Here is an 18,348-nt window from a genome sequence, read left to right as displayed (position 1 = left end):
CTTCCTCTGCAGTCCTCTCAAGTGGTGGCTGCTCCTCTTACACTCCGCAGTGGGATAGGTGTTCTCGTTCCTCATTGCTGCTTCCAGATTATTCTGGCTCCCTCCTTCTTAAACCTTTCCAGTTTTGACTCTGATATTAACCAGACTATACTGCCCTCATTACAGTTATATGGCCCCTATCACTCTCCAACCCTACTCTGGGACAATTCTACATGAACTTAATATCCTTAGAGATGACACTTTCAAAGCCCTGATGTCTCAAATCCTTGACCTCCTTGCTCCCAAAAAGCTTGCCCTCCAACTTAGCTCAGCTATAACCTTTGTGTCCTTGTTTCTCCTTTTTTATTTTTATTTTTATTTATTTTTTTTTGAGACAGAGTTTCACTCTGTCACCAGGCTGGAGTGCAGTGGCACGATCTCGGCTCACTGCAACCTCCAACTCCCTGGTTCAAGTGATTCTCCTGCCTCAGCCTCTCAAGTAGATGGGATCACAAGCACCTGCCACCACATCTGGCTATTTTTGTATTTTTAATAGAGACAGGGTTTCATTGTGTTGGCGAGGTTGGTCTCGAACGCCTCGGCCTCCCAAAGTTCTGGGATTACAGGCGTAAGCCACCGCACCCAGCTTGTTTCTCCTCTTAACCAGCTTAAATTTCATGGTTCATTATTATAATTACACCCTTGAATATCCCCTAGGCTCCCTTGCTTCTCTAATACCTCATTGTACTTTTCCAAAAAAGCACAGATCTTACTTAAATCTAACTCTCCACCCATGCCCACACAAGTAGTAGCAGCCAAACATGGCTGGAAAAAGTACTCACCTCGGCTATCTGCTTTCACTTTAAGTTTATGATCACTCACCTTCAGCAGCACTCATCTATCTTACTTCCATTACCCTGGCACAGTCACTAATGTATTCTCACAGATGGCCATTCCATATCTTCCCCTCTCTCTTCAAGCTTCCGTAACTCCGTCCCCATCCTCAGACTCAGCTGACAACTTTATCCCCTCACTCACTAGAAAAACAAAAGCAATAAGAAGAGAATTTCCACAAATTCCCAGCATATCATCTACCCACCTGCTTGCAACTTCTACTACCTGAGTTCAAGTAATTCTCTTGCCTCAGCCTCCCGAGTAGCTGGGATTACAGGTGCCCAGCTAATTTTTCTATTTTTAGTAGAGACAGGGTTTCACCATGTTGGCCAGGCTGGCCTCAAACTCCTGACCTCTGGTGATTCACCCACCTCAGCCTTTCAAAGTGCTGGGATTACAGGTATGAGCTACCACACCCGGCCAAGAGATACCAGCTCTTAAAAGGTGACTAACTAAGCATGTTGAGGAATTTGTACCATGTCTCTAATGAGCTTCCTTGCAGTGTTTTCATCAGGGAAATGCTGGGGATCAGATCCATCCTAGGAAAGGTCACTGTAGCTGCAGGGTAGACTGGGAAGGCTGGAGGGGGTAAGACTGGGGATATGGGGAAAAGTGAGAGGCTGTTGGCAGAAATTCAAGCAAAAAATTGAAAGGCAGACAGAAGACAGTGGCTGCTGACATAAAAAGAAGGAGGACAAATTTGACAGCTATTTAAAGGTAAAATACACAGACACTGTGTGATCAATGTGATACATGAGGTTACGGTCCACCACAAGACACGCTGATAATCTCCCCATATTTCATCTGGAAACTCCCTAACTAAATCACCACGGTTCACCTGGAGCAGTCTCTGACAGTTTTTGGAAGACCAAAGGTAGAATTTCAGGAGCCTGATTCCAGATAAAGCCACATTTATCCAGCAATGCTATGTTCCTGAACCATCAAAGACATACAAGGGATGCCTGAGCTTTCCTAGGTGTTCCTGGCTCATTATTTCCTACTTTCCCATCCTCTCTGCCCTTCAAAGGAGCAATAAGAAAGCAAGAACCAGGAAAAACTTAAAACTGTGTTCATTTTTTCCCTAATCTTGATCTATTCTAGTCCAGCTTATTCTCCCACTGTTGAAACAAATAGTTCTAACACAGCTAAGGACATCCTATTGCTGGGGGATTCCCTACACAGATGTTCACTACCAGGGTCCAGTTCAAGGAACAAGGTTCTACTGAAAGCAATTACCCATTTAAGAATAGGATTTACAGCAGCCAAGATTTCCCTCCTGCCTTGATTCTGAAGGCACTGGCTCCCTATGATGCTAAGATCCAGTCTCTGCAGCCTTCAGAAACTTAGCCAAACTACAAAGTTCTATCTCTCCAGAATCTATTGTCTAAACTCAGTCACTTAGCCAGTGACCTACTCAGGCCAGACACTGGCTTTGGTAAGCAAAACAGGGTTGGTGACCAATGTAGGGAGTGACACGTTCCTCAACAGTTTCAGCCCTAGACATCTGCATTGCAGGCTAATGCTCAGAGCAAAATGAGGAATGCTAGAGCCCCCACATAAAAAGAAACTCAAGGAAGCCTCACTGTCCTTTTAGTGTCACTAGGGACAGAAAAGATGTGTAAATAAGTGTGGAAGTGAAGAAACTGCAATCTCAGTACACAAGGAGTGATGGTTAGAGTAAGGTTGCATGAACAGATAGTATAACCAGCAGAAAGATCCTTTTGACCCCTAAGAAAATCAGAGTCTAAGTCAGTAGCTGACCCCAGGTCTCGTCACCATTCAGGTGGATCCCCAGACAGTAAAGACGATAAAATTCCAAGGGCAAAGCTGAGACCAGCCACTCTGCTGAATAATGGTCCCCAGGAGACAATTGTCTTTAAACCACTTGAAGTGCACACAGCCCTTTGTAGGGATTTTAAACCTGAGATTCCTTGACATTGCACATGACTTTGTGTTTGTGTACGAGCAACTGTACATTTTTCTACAGAGGTCCGTATCTATCATCAGATTTTGTGAGACTCAAGAAGAAAATTAGATCTCTCACTTGACTGCACAATCCAATATGGTAGCACTAGGCACATGTCAGGTGTTCAGTGGCTGCATGGATAGTGGCTAGATAGAGCAGACATGGAACATTTCCATCATCACAAAGACTGCTATTAGACAGTGCTGCCTTAGAGACATGGACTGCAGGACTTCCACAAGAAGGCCTGGATATCAGACACCAACATTCAAATTTCTTCCCAGTGCTGTGGAATGTGGTAGACCCTTGGAAGTCCAGTTTCTGAACATGCTGGTCATCACTGTATACTAATGACCAGAGAATGCCTTTCTTCAGCTGCTGGGCATTCTGCCACCATGAATTCCTAGCAAGGGAAAAATGGCAGGTGATCGAAATTACTTGGGGGTTGTCATGTATTTGAGTGACCTCACCATATTTAGGAAGGCTTTGAAAAAACATGAAATGAATGTTAGAAAGGGCTGGAATAAAACTGCAGGAGTTCCCCCTTTATCCACGGTTTTGCTTCCCACAGTTTTAGCTACACATCATCAACCATGATTTGAAAATAATAAACGGAAAAATTGCAGAAATAAACAGTTCATTTATTACACACCATTCTGAGTAGCATGATTAAGGCTTGTGCCAGCTCACTCTGTCGTGCCAGCACCTGAATCACCTCTTTGTCCACAAAAGCAAAACTACCAACTGCCCAGTTCCAGCGCCTCCAGTTACACCTCTGTCCAAAGTCCTTCACCGGAGGAAAAGAAATTTCTCTTCTCTCTGCCAGAGAGAAACAGGAAGGAAGAGCCACACAATTGAAATCAATACCACCACAGGTTCTTGTCATTTGTGCTTAGTGGACTTAGCTGATGGAAATCCACAAAGATCATCTCAGCTCTCACAGCTCCCTGCCTGCTCTCTCTCTTCCAAGGTCTGGGAAAGGAACTGGCAGCTGAGTTCCGGGGGAGGGGAAAGGTAAACAGCCACTTTTTAACTCGTATACTGTGTTAGAAGCTTCATATGTATTAATCCTAACATTCACAACAATATTGTAAGATATATATTGTTACCCTTATTCAACACTGATGATATTCTAGGGCTCAAAGAGGTGGCATGACTTGCCCAGCGAGATTTCAAACTTGAAAGTCTGAGGCTCCCATTCTCCACCACAGTTTACACTTATTCATGGGCATCCATTGTTTCAGACTCATGACAACCATGTAAAGTAGCACAGAGTAGGTACCTGATTTGACCAAGGGCACACAGCAAGGGAGAAGTTACAATCTTTAGTGATAACTTTTTTTCCTAAGGAGGATTTTTTTTCTCCTGTACCATCAAGCCAGTACATCTATGTCCTCCCGGGAAATATTTATTACCTCTTGTAGCAAGGGTGAAGATATTGAATATGACACAGAATCTCAGAACTGTTACCTCCCTAGACCCAGGGTGGAGTGAGAAGGCAGGTGCAATGCAAGAAACAACTTTCACATTTTCTCCTCGGAGGTAAGGTAAGGTCTAGGAACTGGGTTTGAGATTTTGTGGCCTTTCTGGTTGTGTCTTAAAATTTCCCCGTCAGCCTCATCAACTAGTTCTCCCAGTGTCTCTTTCTCTTTCTCTGTTTTCCCCCTTCCCACTCCTCCCCAAGGGTGTTGACCTTCACAGTTGCCTTTCAGGAGTCAACATTCCAGGATGCCTCCAGTCCGGGAGAAAATGCTTCCTCCTTTGCTTCTCCCAGCCCACCTCAAGCAGTCTCCCCACACCTTGGGTCTCACGGAGGTTAAAGCTGTTATTGTTACAGCTTCCTGGGAGCAAGTGCTTTCTCAAGCCCGTCTTGCAAGGTGGGTCCTTTTTTGTTTTTGTTCTGGCAGAAGGGAGAGGACAGCGAAATGTGCTCTGAGTAGGGATGGTTATGCAAAAGCAAGTAGGAGGAGGAAGCCAAGAGGGGAGTTGGTGAGTCAGAGGAGAAAAGCGCACCGCCAGGCTAGCAGGGAGCCTCTCCAAAGCAGCAGGGAAGCCCAAGCCACAAGGTAAGAAGAGAATTTCTATGTACGACTCCAATACAGAGCCATTATCCCAGAGCTGCTGGAGCAAGAGTATCAGATAGCCTGTGACAGCTAAGCTGGAGATTTTGGTGGCAAAGGGGGTTTGCGTAGAGGGGATAAATCAGATCACCTGGGGAATTTTCTGGGGAAAAAAAAACACAAGCTTCTTACCAGCAGCTCCACAGCCCCACCAGCTCTGTCCTTAAATGTGTCCAAAAAGAGTCCAGAAAGCAGGTCAGACTTTCCTGATGTGTATTTTGTAGATGGTCCCCTGGTGTAACTGACTCGTTCAGATCCAGGCTCTGGAGCTCAAATTTCTGTACCTCCTGCAGCTTCTCCTGTTTTCTGCTGAGGAGTGGAGACTGGGGGTGTAAGGAGCTGTAGGTGTTCTCTAGCTAAGGTGAGGGAGAGTATGATCATTGAAAACCTTCAGCCCTGGGATCCCCAAAACCTGGGTTCTGATCCAGAAAGGGCTATTATACCAGATTAGCCCATCAATTAGTTTCATTCATTCTGAAAAATGAGCGAGTGGCCCATCACTGTCTAAAATATCTAACTGGATCATTATTATCATTGCAGTTAAAAGGGCTTTAAAAGTGTGGCACACCACGCACGTGTGCAATATGATTAAGTTTTGGTGCCAGCATATCAGCTAAGGTAGAAGATACCTGTATATCGTATGGCTTTGGGGACAACTTTCCCCGAGGGAACTTCTAATTGGAATTGCAATACTTTCCTATGTGTAAAATAAATATTGTCAATGAAAAGAGTCAGACATATTTGAAGAGATTATTCTGAGCCACATATGAGTGACCATGGCCTGCGACACAGCCCTCAGGAGGTCCTGAGAACACGCCTCCAAAGTGGTCGGGATGCAGCTGGTTTTATACACTCGAGAGGGGAGACATGAGATTTCAATCAAATACACTTAAAAATTACATCTGGCCAGGCACGGTGATTCATGCCTGTATCCCAGCAATTTGGAAGGTCAAGGCGGGTGGATCACCTGAGGTCAGGAGTTTAAAACCAGCCTGGCCAACATGGCGAAACCCCATCTGTACTAAAAATACATTCAAAAAAAAAAAAAGTTAGCCGGGTGTGGTGGCAGGTGCTTATAATCCCAGCTACTGGGGAGGCCAAGGCAGGAGAATTGCTCGAACCTGGGAGGTGGAGGCTGCAGTGAACACAGACCCTGCCATTGTACTCCTGCCTGGGCAACAAGAACAAAACTCTACCTCAAAAAAAAAAAAAAAAAACAAAGCAAAACAAAAACAACAACAACAAAAAACACTGGTTTGGTCCAGAAAGGCAGGACAACTTGAATCAGGGGTGGAAATAGGGTTGGGGTGGAGGTAGGGGTGGGAGGTTCCAGCTTATAGGTAGATTTACAATTTTTCTAGTTGACAATTAGTTGAGTTTATCTAAAGACTTGGGATCAAAAGAAAGGAATGTCTGGGTTAAAATAAAGGATTGTGGAGACCCAAGTTCTTATTTGCAGAGGAAGCCTTCAGGTAGTAGGCTTCAGAGAGAATAGGCTGTAAAATATTTCTTACCAGATGTAAGGTCTGTGTTGGTGATAATGCTGGAGCGGTATAGTAAGGCATGTCAGACCCCACTTCTCGTCATGGCCTGAAACAGTCTCTTGGGTAACATTTTAAAAGACCCCTGGCCGGGCGCAGTGGCTCAGAGCTATAATCCCAGAACTATTGGGAGGCTGAGATGGTACAACACTTGAGGTCAGGAGTTCAAGACCTGCCTGACCAAATAGCAAAACCTGTCTAACTACTAAAAACACAAAATACTAGCCGGGTGTGGTGGCATGTGCCTGTAATCCCAATTACTCAGGAGGCTGAGAGAGAATTGCTTGAACATGAGGAGTGGAGGTTGCAGTGAGCTGAGATCATGCCACTGCACTCCAGCCTGGATGACAGAGCAAGACTCGGTCTCAAAAACAAAAAACAGAGTCTTGGCTGAGGAGGAATTCCATTCAGATGGTTGAGGGTCCTTAGAATTTTATTTTTGGTTTATAATATCTTGTCCAATCTTGCTTTCTGGGTGAATGAGGGCACCTCACATCCTACAATATATGTTCGCCTGGCATTTTTTGATAGATGTTCCTTGAGCACCTACTATGTGCCAGGCACTGCCCTTGGCACTAGTGACACAGCCCTGGTGGGACCCAGGTTCAATCCTCCTGACACTGTCTAGGAAGAGTTGGCTATATGGACTCCCTTTGCCCAGGTGCTTGGCGTCAGAGGTTTCCCAGGTCTTCAAGCTATTTGGAAAGATGCCGCTTTCCCCAACCATTCTCTCTTTGTTCGAAGGTATCTTCTGCTGTATCTAATTTCTACTTCTAGGGGGCATGATCTCACAGGAACCCTACGTTAGAAATGTACCCAGTGGCTGGAATCCAGAATTCTTAAATTAATATCTGTCTGGGTTTTTTCCCTCAGAATTTCCCATTTTGCCTCTAAAAGGCTACATGGCACCAACCTGGGGGACATCTATAATTCAGCCCTCTATAATCAGCTGCTCCATGAGGTCGCCCATCTGGCACCTTCACGGTTCCTTTGCCAAACCTAGGTCCTCCCTTCTCACCTTTGGTGATGTTTTCCAAGATCCTAAGTTTCTCTTGACTCCTCAGAAATGGCTGTCATTTGTGTTTTAAGATGATACCGCTCACCCATTATTGCAGTAACATGCTTTTAAATTTTGGGGGCTGGTGATGATAGAATGTGCTGAGGTTGTTTTTGTGTTTTGTTTTGTTTTTGTGTTTTGTTTTGTTTTTGTGTTTTGTTTTGTTTGTTTTGCTTTTGCTTTTGATTTGTCAACCTAGTAACTGAGCTGATTCAAGCTGATAGGGTGTCACCCAGCAATGAGGCTTTTACTCTTTAAATGTTTGCTCAAAATAATTTTCATACTAGCAGGGAAAAATAATTTCCCTCCTGGTTGTAATTAACGCATGCTTGGTATGGTAACTGTTTTTTTTTTTTTTTTTGGACTGATGGTTACTGTGCCATTTTGCTTTTAACCTATGCCTCTGACTTTAGAAGCAGTTTGGTTCAAGTGACTGAGACGGCATGGGTTATGTGCTCACTGCTCCACGTAATCACATAACTTTTACTCACTGATGCTAAAGAATGTCCATGTGCATTTCAGAAAAGGATACTTACATTTCAGTCTCTTGAAATTTCGAGTTCCTTTGGTTTTCTGCTTTCCAGCAATGACTATGCCTCTTCCCATGCTCAACTATTTACTCACTTACTCACCTATTCGGCAAGTGTTTAATGAGCCCTGATCATTTGTAGAATTGTTATGTACCTGTAAGCAAGATAAGATACAGCCTTTCCCTTAAGCCAGGCATCCCCAAACCATGGCCGCATGCGGCCCCCTGAGGCCATTTATCCGGCCTCCCGGATAAATGGAAGGGGCACCTCTTTCAATGGTGGTCAGTGAGAGGAGCACAGTATGTGGCGGCCCTCCAACGGTCTGAAGGACAGTGAACTGGCCCCCTGTGTAAAAAGTTTGGGGACGCCTGCAAGCTACAGCTGGCCAGAAAGAAGAGAGGAACCCATACAGCTGTTTACTGTAGAGACAGACAGCTGCTAACGGAAGGTCGGGGAGAACAAATAAATCTCAGGAAGGGGCCCAGCACAGCGGCTCATGCCTGTGGTCCCAGCACTTTGAGAGGCTGAGGCGGGCGGATCGCCTAAGGTCAGGAGTTCGAGATGAGCCTGGCCAACATGGCGAATCCCCATCTCCACTAGAAACGAAAATTAGCCAGGCACAGTGGCTCACACCTGTAATCCCAGCACTTTATGAGGATGAGGTGGGTGGATCACCTGAGGCTGGGAGTTCAAGACCAACCTGACCAACATGGAGAAGCCTATCTCTACTAAAAATACAAAAAAATAGCGGGTGCGGCAGCACATGCCTGTAATCGCAGCTACTTGGGAGGCTGAGGCAGGAAAATCACTTGAACCCAGGAGGCAGAGGTTGCAGTAAGCCGAGATCGTGCCATTGCACTCCAGCCTGGGCAACAAGAGCAAAATTCCATCTCAAAGAAAATAGAAAAACAAAAACAAAAAAAATATAAAAATCAGCCAGGCATGGTGGCGTGTGCCTGTAATCCCAATTACTCGGGAGGCTGATGCAGGAGAATCACTCGAAGCTGGGAGGTGGAGGTTGCAGTGAGCCAAGATCATCCCACTGCACTCCAGGTTGAGTGACGAGTGAGACTCCCTATAAAAATAAAAAAATCTCAGGAGGAAGACAGACAACTTCTTTCAGGGAGAAGGCAAGCTGTGGTCAGATTTTTAAAGAAAGAATGGCTGTCCTGCAAAAATCTCAGGGCTTTTAAACAACAGGGCAAGTTTAGAAGAACAGAAAGTCAGGAGCCTGAGGCACTAAAATGGAGGGGAGTGATGGGAGATCAAGAGCAGGCCATGAAGGACCCCGGTGCAAGGTGTAGGGATGTTTATTTAATCCCATATACACTGGAAATTTTTTGAAGAATTTTAAGCAGGGATTTGATAGACTTGTGCTTTTAAAAGATAGCTGTGGCCAGGTATGGTAGGTCACACCTGCAATCCCAGCACTTTGGAAGGTGGCTTGAGGCCAGGAGTTAGACAGCAGCCTGGGCAATATATCAAGGTCCAGTCTCTAGTCAAAAATGAAAAAAGTATCTTGAAGGAGCTCCTTCAAGAGTAGGTGATGGGGAGATGCTGAGACAGAGTGAGACCCCAACTCCAAAAAATGAAAGATAGATTTTGGGCCAGGTGTGGTGGCTTACACCTGTAATCCCAGAACTTTGGGAGGCCAAGGTGGGAGGATCACTTGAAGTCAGGGGATTGAACCAGCCTGCCCAACAACCCTGTCTCTACTAAAAACACAAAAATTAGCTGGGCATGGTGGCATGCACTGGTAGTCCAGCTACCTGGGAGGCTGAGGCATAAGAATCGCTTGAACCCAGGAGGCAGAGATTGTAGTGAGCTCAGATCACTGAAAGAGCGAGACTCTGACTCAAAAAATAATAATAATTTTTTTTTTTTAAAAGAAGAAGGCAGTTTTGGGCAGCAGTGGGTGATAGGGAGATGTGGAGAGACAGAAGAGAAAGGTCAGTGTCAAAGGCCACCCTAGAGACAAGTAACTGGGAATTCTGGCAATGGGCAAGCGGGATTGGAGGACACTATTGAAGAGTCTCCTTTCATGAAGCGCCCTGGTGACTCGTGTCACCTCCCTTCTGCCAGGGCCCGGGAGTATCTGCCTCTGCTGCTCATTACAGTCTTCAGAATGAGTTTTGCCCAAGACACATCCTGAAGTGTCCCCTGGCTCTCCGACCAGTCCATCATGTGTTGTCTAGATCCAGATGTGTCTGGGGCTCAGTGACAAGGGATAGGACTTGCTTCCCAACAGCCTACACTTTCTAGTGAGGACAAGTGCTCATGGAAAGAAAAAGAAGGAAGAGGATTTCCACAGGAGTTGCTGAGAACCGTGGACAACTAACACCTGGGAACAACTGGGGGCAGAGTTAGGAAGCCCAGCTCCAGCTTGGGGGGGAAATGGGCTTGAGGCCAGTAGCAGTTGGCAGGCAAAGAGGGCCCAGAGCCACCAAACCCCGGACAGGACTCAGAACTGGCCCAAAGCTGGGATGGAGGGAGGGTGTCGCTTTGAAAGGTCTATTCTCTTAATCCCTAGGAAATGTTAGCTTTTTCCTTTTTTTTTTTTTTTTGAGATGGAGTTTCGCTCTTGTTACCCAGGCTGGAGTGCAATGGCGCGATCTCGGCTCACCGCAACCTCCGCCTCCTGGGTTCAGGCAATTCTCCTGCCTCAGCCTCCTGAGTAGCTCGGATTACAGGCATGCGCCACCGTGCCCAGCTAATTTTTTGTATTTTTAGTAGAGACGGGGTTTCACCATGTTGACCAGGATGGTCTTGATCTCTTGCCCTCGTGATCCACCCGCCTCAGCCTCCCAAAGTGCTGGGATTACAGGCTTGAGCCACCGCACCCGGCTTAGCTTTTTCCTAATTATAAGCCCTGCTTATAAAATTCTATCACCATTTCCTTATAACTGTATACAGGTTAAGTGCTTCTCATTTTCCTCTCTTTTTGATTTTGCTCCATTGCTTCCTATTTTTGTTCCACACTTTTTCTCATACTCACATTGCCCTTAGGAGAAGCTCCCTTGCTAAAGTCACCTCTTCAGTCTTTGCGGGGAGGGAAGGCATCCTTGGCTATGATTAATAATGGCCTAGTTTCTAATCATTTTCCTCCTGGACTCAAGTTTTAAGAACTAGGAGCACATCTTAGCTGGCCCTGTTCTAATCTACAGGGCTGAGACTACAAGGCAGGAATTACCACTCACTGAATTTTCCTGCCGTACACAAGTGGTTTTCAGCCATGAAGATGAGATAATCCTCACTGGATCTTTTTAGCACATCCAGAGGAAAAGCATTGTTATTATGAATGGAAGAGAAGGGGTTTTTCTGCTATTGCCACCCAAGGTTTAGCATGAGTCATTACATACTTCCCAGAAGATTCAGGGGGCTTCCAAGGAAAACCCACGAGCTGGCAAAACATGCTCTCCCTTCAGGAAGAAAGCTATAAATGCCAAGAGTCTCCTCTGTGGCTTCCCACTGTCTCTCTGGCAGGTCTCTGAAGCCCTGGAGGTAGAGAATAGTTTCTGATCAGTTTGAAGGCTGCCTCCATGCTGATGATACATGTGTGATCTTACATACATGTGTGATGGTGGGTGAATCATTAAAGGTCATCGCTGAAGCATTTGAAATGGCAAAAGACTGGAAACAACTTGAAAGCCCATCAATGAGGAAACTAACTAAATAAACGGGTTAATCCATACAATACTTCTTTGAAGCAATAAGAAACAAGGAACTGCTTTATGAACTGCCCAGGAATGCTCCCTGAGACATACTGACAAGTAAAAATAAAGGGAAGCACAGCACAGACAACTTGTAATTTTTTTTTTTTGCATTTGAAAGACGAAAATAAGAACACATATATATTTGAATTTTCTTGTGTACACATAAAGCAACTGAAAAGACAGATTAAAAAGTGAACTCAGGCCAGGTACAGTGGCTCGCACCTATAATCCCAGCACTTTGGGAGGCTGAGGCAGGCGAATCACTTGAGGTCAGGAGTTTGAGACCAGCCTGGCCAACATGGTAAAACCCTGACTCTATTAAAAATACAAAAATTAGCTGAGTGTGGTGGCAGGAGCCTGTAGTTCCAGCTACTCAGGAAGCTGAGGCAGGAGAATTGTTTGAACTTGGGAGGCGAAGGTTTCAGTGAGCTAAGATTGCACCACTGTACTCCAGCCTGGGCAACAGAGCAAAACTCTGTCTCAAAAAAAAAAAAAAAGATCTCAGTTGCTATCTGGGGCAAGTTGAGAAATGGGCAGATGCAGTCAGGTGCTAGAAGTAGACTTTTCACTGTACAACTGATGACAAAATACCAGCTAGCATTAGCAGCTGTCAGTATGTAAAGAAGAGGGGACTGATTTATCAGCTAGTAAAATTCTTAGGTTTTCTTTCCTCTGGAAAAATAGTATGACCCATCTTAAGATATGTCACTGCCCATGTTTACAAATGGCTCTAGAAGTTTCCTAACTTCTGACTGCAGGCCTCCCTCACAGGCACAAGTGACTGTCATAAGATTTCCCCTCCCCAGTGACGTATGTTAAAAGCCTGGGGTATGGCAGGCTGGGCTGCAGGCTGCCAAGTACTCCTTTCCTTCCTGCATGTAGAATCTGAGAAAATGCTTGTTTTAAATTCTGAGTCTGTAGACACTTTTCAAAACAATTTGAATCATGTAACTATTACCTTTTTAGGTTAAAAAAAAAAAAAAGGTAAAAATTAAAACCTTTTTAGGCTGAGCACAGTTGCTCATGCCTGTAATCTTAGCAGATTGTTCAAGGCCAAGAGTTCAAGATCAGCCTAAGTAACATTTTTTTTTCTTTTTTGAGACAGAGTTTTGCTCTTGTTGCCCACGCTGGAGTGCAATGGTACAATCTCTGCTCACTGCAACCTCCACCTCCCGCATTCAAGCGATTGTCCTACCTCAGCCTCCCAAGTAGCTGGGATTACAGGTGCCCGCCACCATGCCCAGCTAATTTTTGTATTTTTAGTAGAGATGGGGTTTCACCATGTTGGCCAGGCTGGTCTTGAACTCCTGACCTCACATGATCTACCCACCTCGGCCTCCCAAAGTGCTGGGATTACAGGCATGAGCCACTGCACCTGGCCATGAACAACATTTCAACACCTCATTTCTGCAAAAATAATAATAACAATAAAAGATAAAAACTTTTTTTTTTTTTTTTTTTTGAGACGGAGTTTCGCTCTTGTTACCCAGCCTGGAGTGCAATGTCGCGATCTCGGCTCACCGCAACCTCCGCCTCCTGGGTTCAGGCAATTCTCCTGTCTCAGCCTCGATAAAAACTTTTTTTAAAAAGTTGGTATAAGACTTGCCACCACAAAAATAGCAAATCCCCAAATCTAGCCCCAGTTACTATCTGGAATTCTAGCCTCTATTTTTTATTAAACCCAGAAGGGAGAATTTCTTGTGTACATAGTGATATACAAATGAACACCTTACTACTACTAAGAATGTTTTACTATGTGAAATACCTATTCTCTCTCTCAATAGTTATTTATGTCAGGAGGTCACCCAGAATGAGAGAGTCACATGGGAAGAAGGGTTAAGATCTCCCTTGGAATGCCATTCTAGCATGGCACTGGGAACTGTGATCCTTTCACATGAAGCAAGTCCTGACTGCAAAACGTTGCCATTAGTCAGTATTAGACTTACTATGAATCATAAAGTGAGACTTCTTTCTCTAGATATTTACAGTCTATCAACTAGAAAACCATCTTAATATAGTTTTTTGTTTGTTTGTTTTGTTTGTGGGTTTTTTTGGAGATGGAGTCTCACTCTTTCACCCAGGCTGGGATGCAGTGGTGCGATCTCGGCTCACTGCAACCTCTGCCTCCTGGGTTCAAACGATTTTCCTGCCTCAGCCTCCCAAGTAGCTGGGACTATAGGTGAGCACCAACACACCCAGCTAAAATTTTTGTATTTTTAGTGGAGACAGCGTTTTGCCCTGTTGGCCAGGCTGATCTCAAACTTTTCACCTCAAGTGATCCACCCGCCTGGGTCTCCCAAAGTGCTGGGATCACAGGCATGAGCCGCTGCATCTAGCCTTAATATACTTACTTTGTTGGACTAAGACACTTTACTATCACCTACAAAAAAATCTTAAAAATAAATATCTAAATTCTTGATGGGATGGCATTCCCTAGGGTTGTGTGATACACACTTGCCCAACTGTACTGAGCGGTCCTGAGTAGGTTGTCCCACGTAGTCAAGCATGCCTCAAGCAGCAGTGTGGGAGTTATGGGCCACAAGTATCACCAATGGGAGTGACACAGCTCTGACATATGTAGTGCTTAGGGTGGCTTGCAGCACCTTCTTAGAGTCAGCCAGTAAGGAGACTCTAATAACTCAAATAACTCTAATTCTGCCCAAATTGATTCAGAGAGTTTATCACCTACACAGATACAAGGTCAACAATGGATCAACTCCCCATGGCCTTAGTTCCATGGGATGACACCAAATCAAAGAGCTTTGCTACCTGGGGCAAGGTGAGAAATGGGCAGGTGAGGTCAGGTGCTGGAAGTAGACTTTTCGCTGTACAGTGATAACAAAACGCCAGCTAGCAGAAATAGATGACAGGCACCATGGGCACTTGGTTCTGCCTTTGAGGAGATGACGCCAACTAAAGCCAAGCAGTTGTACAGCCTGCAGCCCTATCCCTTGTGGGACTGGAGTGGAAAGTCCTATGTTTAACGGCAGTGAGGGAAGGAGGTGAGACACAGTCTTGGCTGCAGCCTCCCTTATGATGGAGGGTGGGTAAGCTGGTCTTGAGGCAGTTCCCCACTAGGTAGCTATCTCCCCGTTTCTGCAGGAATCACAAGACATTCAACCAAGACTTGAGTCAGACTGAGGTGAAGCTTCCCCTAAGTGGCCCATCTGAAGACATCCTTGTCATCAGGGCACCATGATGGAGCCATTTCCTTATGTTGATTAAATATGGCTGAGTTCAGATATTCTTGGTAAACCAATGGGCACAGTGGCTTGGTTTAGAAAGACCAGGAAGGAGGAATTAAAGACCTTGAAGTAGAAAGTATCAACACACTAAGTGTAAGGGACAGCAATTGATTTAGAGAGGGTGGTGCCAGTGTTTGCAGGAATCCTCTGGCTTTCCATGTTGCTCCTTGGTAGGGGTCAGAGAGCAGGTGGCTTTGGCCAGAAGGGGAATAGAAGGCAGACACTAAAACAGCAGCCTAACTCAGCCCTTTCTGCTTGTTCCTTAAAGGTCTTCCACTTTAACACAATGCTAGTGCCTAAAAAAATGAGGCTCCTGCTGTTTCTGGTTTCCCAAATGGCCATCTTTGCTCTATTGTTCTACATGTACAGCCACAACATCAGCTCGCTGTCTGTGAAGGCGCAGCCAAAGCGCATGCACGTGCTGGTTCTGTCTTCCTGGCGCTCCGGCTCTTCTTTTGTGGGGCAGCTTTTTGGGCAACACCCAGATGTCTTCTACCTTATGGAGCCTGCCTGGCACGTGTGGATGACCTTCAGGCAGAGCACCGCCAGAACTCTGCACATGGCAGTGCGGGATCTGATACGGGCCATCTTCTTGTGTGACATGAGCGTCTTTGATGCCTACATGGAACCTGGTCCCCGGAGACAGTCTAGCCTCTTCCAGTGGGAAATCAGCCGGGCCCTGTGTTCCACACCTGCCTGCAACATCTTCCCACGAGATGAAATCATCCCCCAGGCTCACTGCAGGCTCCTGTGCAGTCAACAGCCCTTCGAGGTGGTGGAGAAGGCCTGCCGCTCCTACAGCCACGTGGTGCTCAAGGAGGTACGCTTCTTCAACCTGCAGTCCCTCTACCCGCTGCTGAAAGACCCTTCTCTCAACCTGCACATTGTGCACCTGGTCCGGGACCCCCGGGCCGTGTTCCGTTCCCGAGAACGCACAGAAGGGGATCTCATGATTGACAGTCGCATTGTGATGGGGCAGCACGGGCACACACTCAAGAAGGAGGACCAACCCTACTATGTGATGCAGGTCATCTGCCAAAGCCAGCTGGAGATCTACAAGACCATCCAGTCCTTGCCCAAGGCCCTGCAGGAACGCTACCTGCTCATGCGTTATGAGGACCTGGTCCGAGCCCCTGTGGCCCAGACTTCCCGAATGTATGAATTCGTGGGGTTGGAATTCTTGCCCCACCTCCAGACCTGGGTGCATAATATCACTCGAGGCAAGGGCATGGGTGAGCACGCCTTCCACACAAATGCCAGGAATGCCCTCAATGTCTCCCAGGCTTGGCGCTGGTCTTTGCCTTATGGAAAGGTTTCTCGACTTCAGAAAGTCTGTGGCGATACCATGGATATGCTAGGCTACCGCCACGTTGGATCCGAACGAGAACAGAGAAACCTGTTGTTGGATCTTCTGTCTACCTGGACTGTGCCTGAGCAAATCCGCTAAGAGGGTTGAGGAGGCTTTGTCCCCACCTGGTGTCAGCCTCAGTCACTTTCTCTAATGCTTCTGAGCCTTGCCTACATCTCTGAGCCTTAACTACCTGTCTGTAGGTATCACATTGAGTGTGAGTTTTGCCCACACATGTTCAAGCAGGATTTTTGTGTCCATGCTTGTGTCTAGAAAACAGACTCAGGAACTTTATGTGAGTAGCACCTCCCATCAGTGCAACAGGGTATTGCTCTTCTTCTCTTCTTAATCTTCCTTCTTAATCATCTTCCATTAAGGGTGATACAGTATCAGTGGAATTGATCAAAAACCTCCCTGTCCACATCTTGCCCAATGGGGAATCTTTCACCAAAAACTTCACCAGTGTTTTCCACAGAGACACAAATTCTGAGCCCTCGGAGTTCCCGGTGGATTCAAAAAAGGAAGTGGGGAACAAGGTTGGATGCCTACTTCTGAGCTTGAACATCACAGCTATCAGTTATCATAAATATGAAACAAAATCTCTGCACAACAGAGTAAGCTCTTAAGTTCATGGGGTGCCTGAGCTGCATTTGAATGTCATTTCCCCTCTGCATTTTCCTATCACATAAAAGACTTTGGCTGGTGAAGCTGCCATCTGTTAATACTAAAATTCCAAAATAAGATTCTGTTTGGAATGTCCCTTTTTATGCTTCTTAATTACTAGCAGCGAATATTCATTCTTAGGGGATCCTAACCTAAGAACAGATGTAATCATCTTTATTCATTTTTTAAATACCTTTTCTATCAACCATGTATACAGAAAATTGCTACCATAATGCTTGGTTTCAGATGATGAACTAAGTCTATACCCTGTTAAGAATTGGTGGAAAGTAGACAACCAGCAGCTAAGCCCCTTCTTTCCTGTGTTAGGTATAAGTTGTGATAATGCCATCTTCGTCACCGTAGGGTCTGGGCAGAGAGATCTTTTACTCTGATCCCTCAGCCAGAGGACCTCAGTTCTGGTATGACTGGTGCTGCTTAGCTCCTCCTGGACCCTTCTCCTAATAAGAAAAGTTGTCTCTCTGTCTTGGCAGGAGCCCCCAGATCTAATTTTACAGAAGAATCTCACCTATTAAAAAATGCGAATTGTCAGGCACTACCTCACATCTGCTAGGATCAGAATCCCCCAGTGTGGGGGCTGGAGTTCTGGTGACTCTTCTATGGCTAGCGTGGCACTAGCACACCTTGCACCAGGCAGCAGCACTGCTCACCTTCTTGCTCCAAGAAAGGTGACTCTGCCACAAACACCGGGCATGTATGCCACTTGCTCTTGCCACTGGTGCTGTCCTCGAGTTGGAAAGAATTCTAGCTCCCTATATGTCTGGAATTCCATGGCCCTCTGAGTCCTGACTTTTAAATATCTCACTTTGTCCCAAGTCTGACATCTAGATTGTGTCATTTTCTCTTTTTGTTACCACCTTTTGGCGAGCTTCATAAAGCTTCCTCCATGTCAGATCAGAACTCCCCACTCCATTCTGCCGAGTAGTAATTGAGCTTCTTCTCCACTGCTTGAAATACTTGAGTAGCTACTTTTCCCAGCTGGGTCTGTTGAAGTTAATTTGTATGTGGCTTTAAAGGAGCTCATTTATTCTGATGTCCAAATCTTTAAAAACTCCTAAAGAGGATAGGATCTCCCAGGCAAATGCTTGCCTCTACAAGGCAAATGTTTACTTCCTAAACAAGGTCAGGGTAAAATTTTCCAGCATTGAAAATAAGACCAGAACAGCAGATGATGGTGTGAACAGAGTGAAAAGGACCAGTAAGCGAACAGTGATAGACTCAACCATCTCTGACTTCCCTTCTGAAAGTTGGGCCTCTGTCTGAATTGTTTTAAACTT

At 45.6% G+C, this 18,348-nt stretch overlaps 2 protein-coding genes across 4 annotated transcripts in view; one reads left to right on the top strand and one right to left on the bottom strand.

Moving 5' to 3' along the window:
* Positions 1-18,348, bottom strand: part of LOC104653208 (uncharacterized) — a 95,961-nt gene that overhangs the window by 58,487 nt on the left and 19,126 nt on the right.
* On the top strand, positions 3,640-17,209 carry CHST4 (carbohydrate sulfotransferase 4). 3 transcript variants are annotated; one of them, XM_074406035.1, is made up of 3 exons: positions 3,641-3,850; positions 4,549-4,713; positions 15,311-17,209. In XM_074406035.1, the coding sequence occupies exon 3, from the start codon at positions 15,329-15,331 to the stop codon at positions 16,487-16,489; it is 1,161 nt and encodes a 386-aa protein (XP_074262136.1). In that variant the 5' UTR covers positions 3,641-3,850; positions 4,549-4,713; positions 15,311-15,328; the 3' UTR covers positions 16,490-17,209. The 3 variants fall into 3 exon arrangements, with proteins under 3 accessions (XP_003939989.1, XP_074262136.1, XP_003939988.1); XM_003939940.4 differs by having other exon boundaries at positions 3,640-4,902; XM_003939939.3 differs by having other exon boundaries at positions 3,641-4,713.

This window comes from Saimiri boliviensis, chromosome 1, assembly GCF_048565385.1.
Source record: "Saimiri boliviensis isolate mSaiBol1 chromosome 1, mSaiBol1.pri, whole genome shotgun sequence".
Lineage (NCBI taxonomy): Eukaryota > Metazoa > Chordata > Mammalia > Primates > Cebidae > Saimiri > Saimiri boliviensis.
This window is presented reverse-complemented; position numbering and strand designations above follow the sequence as displayed.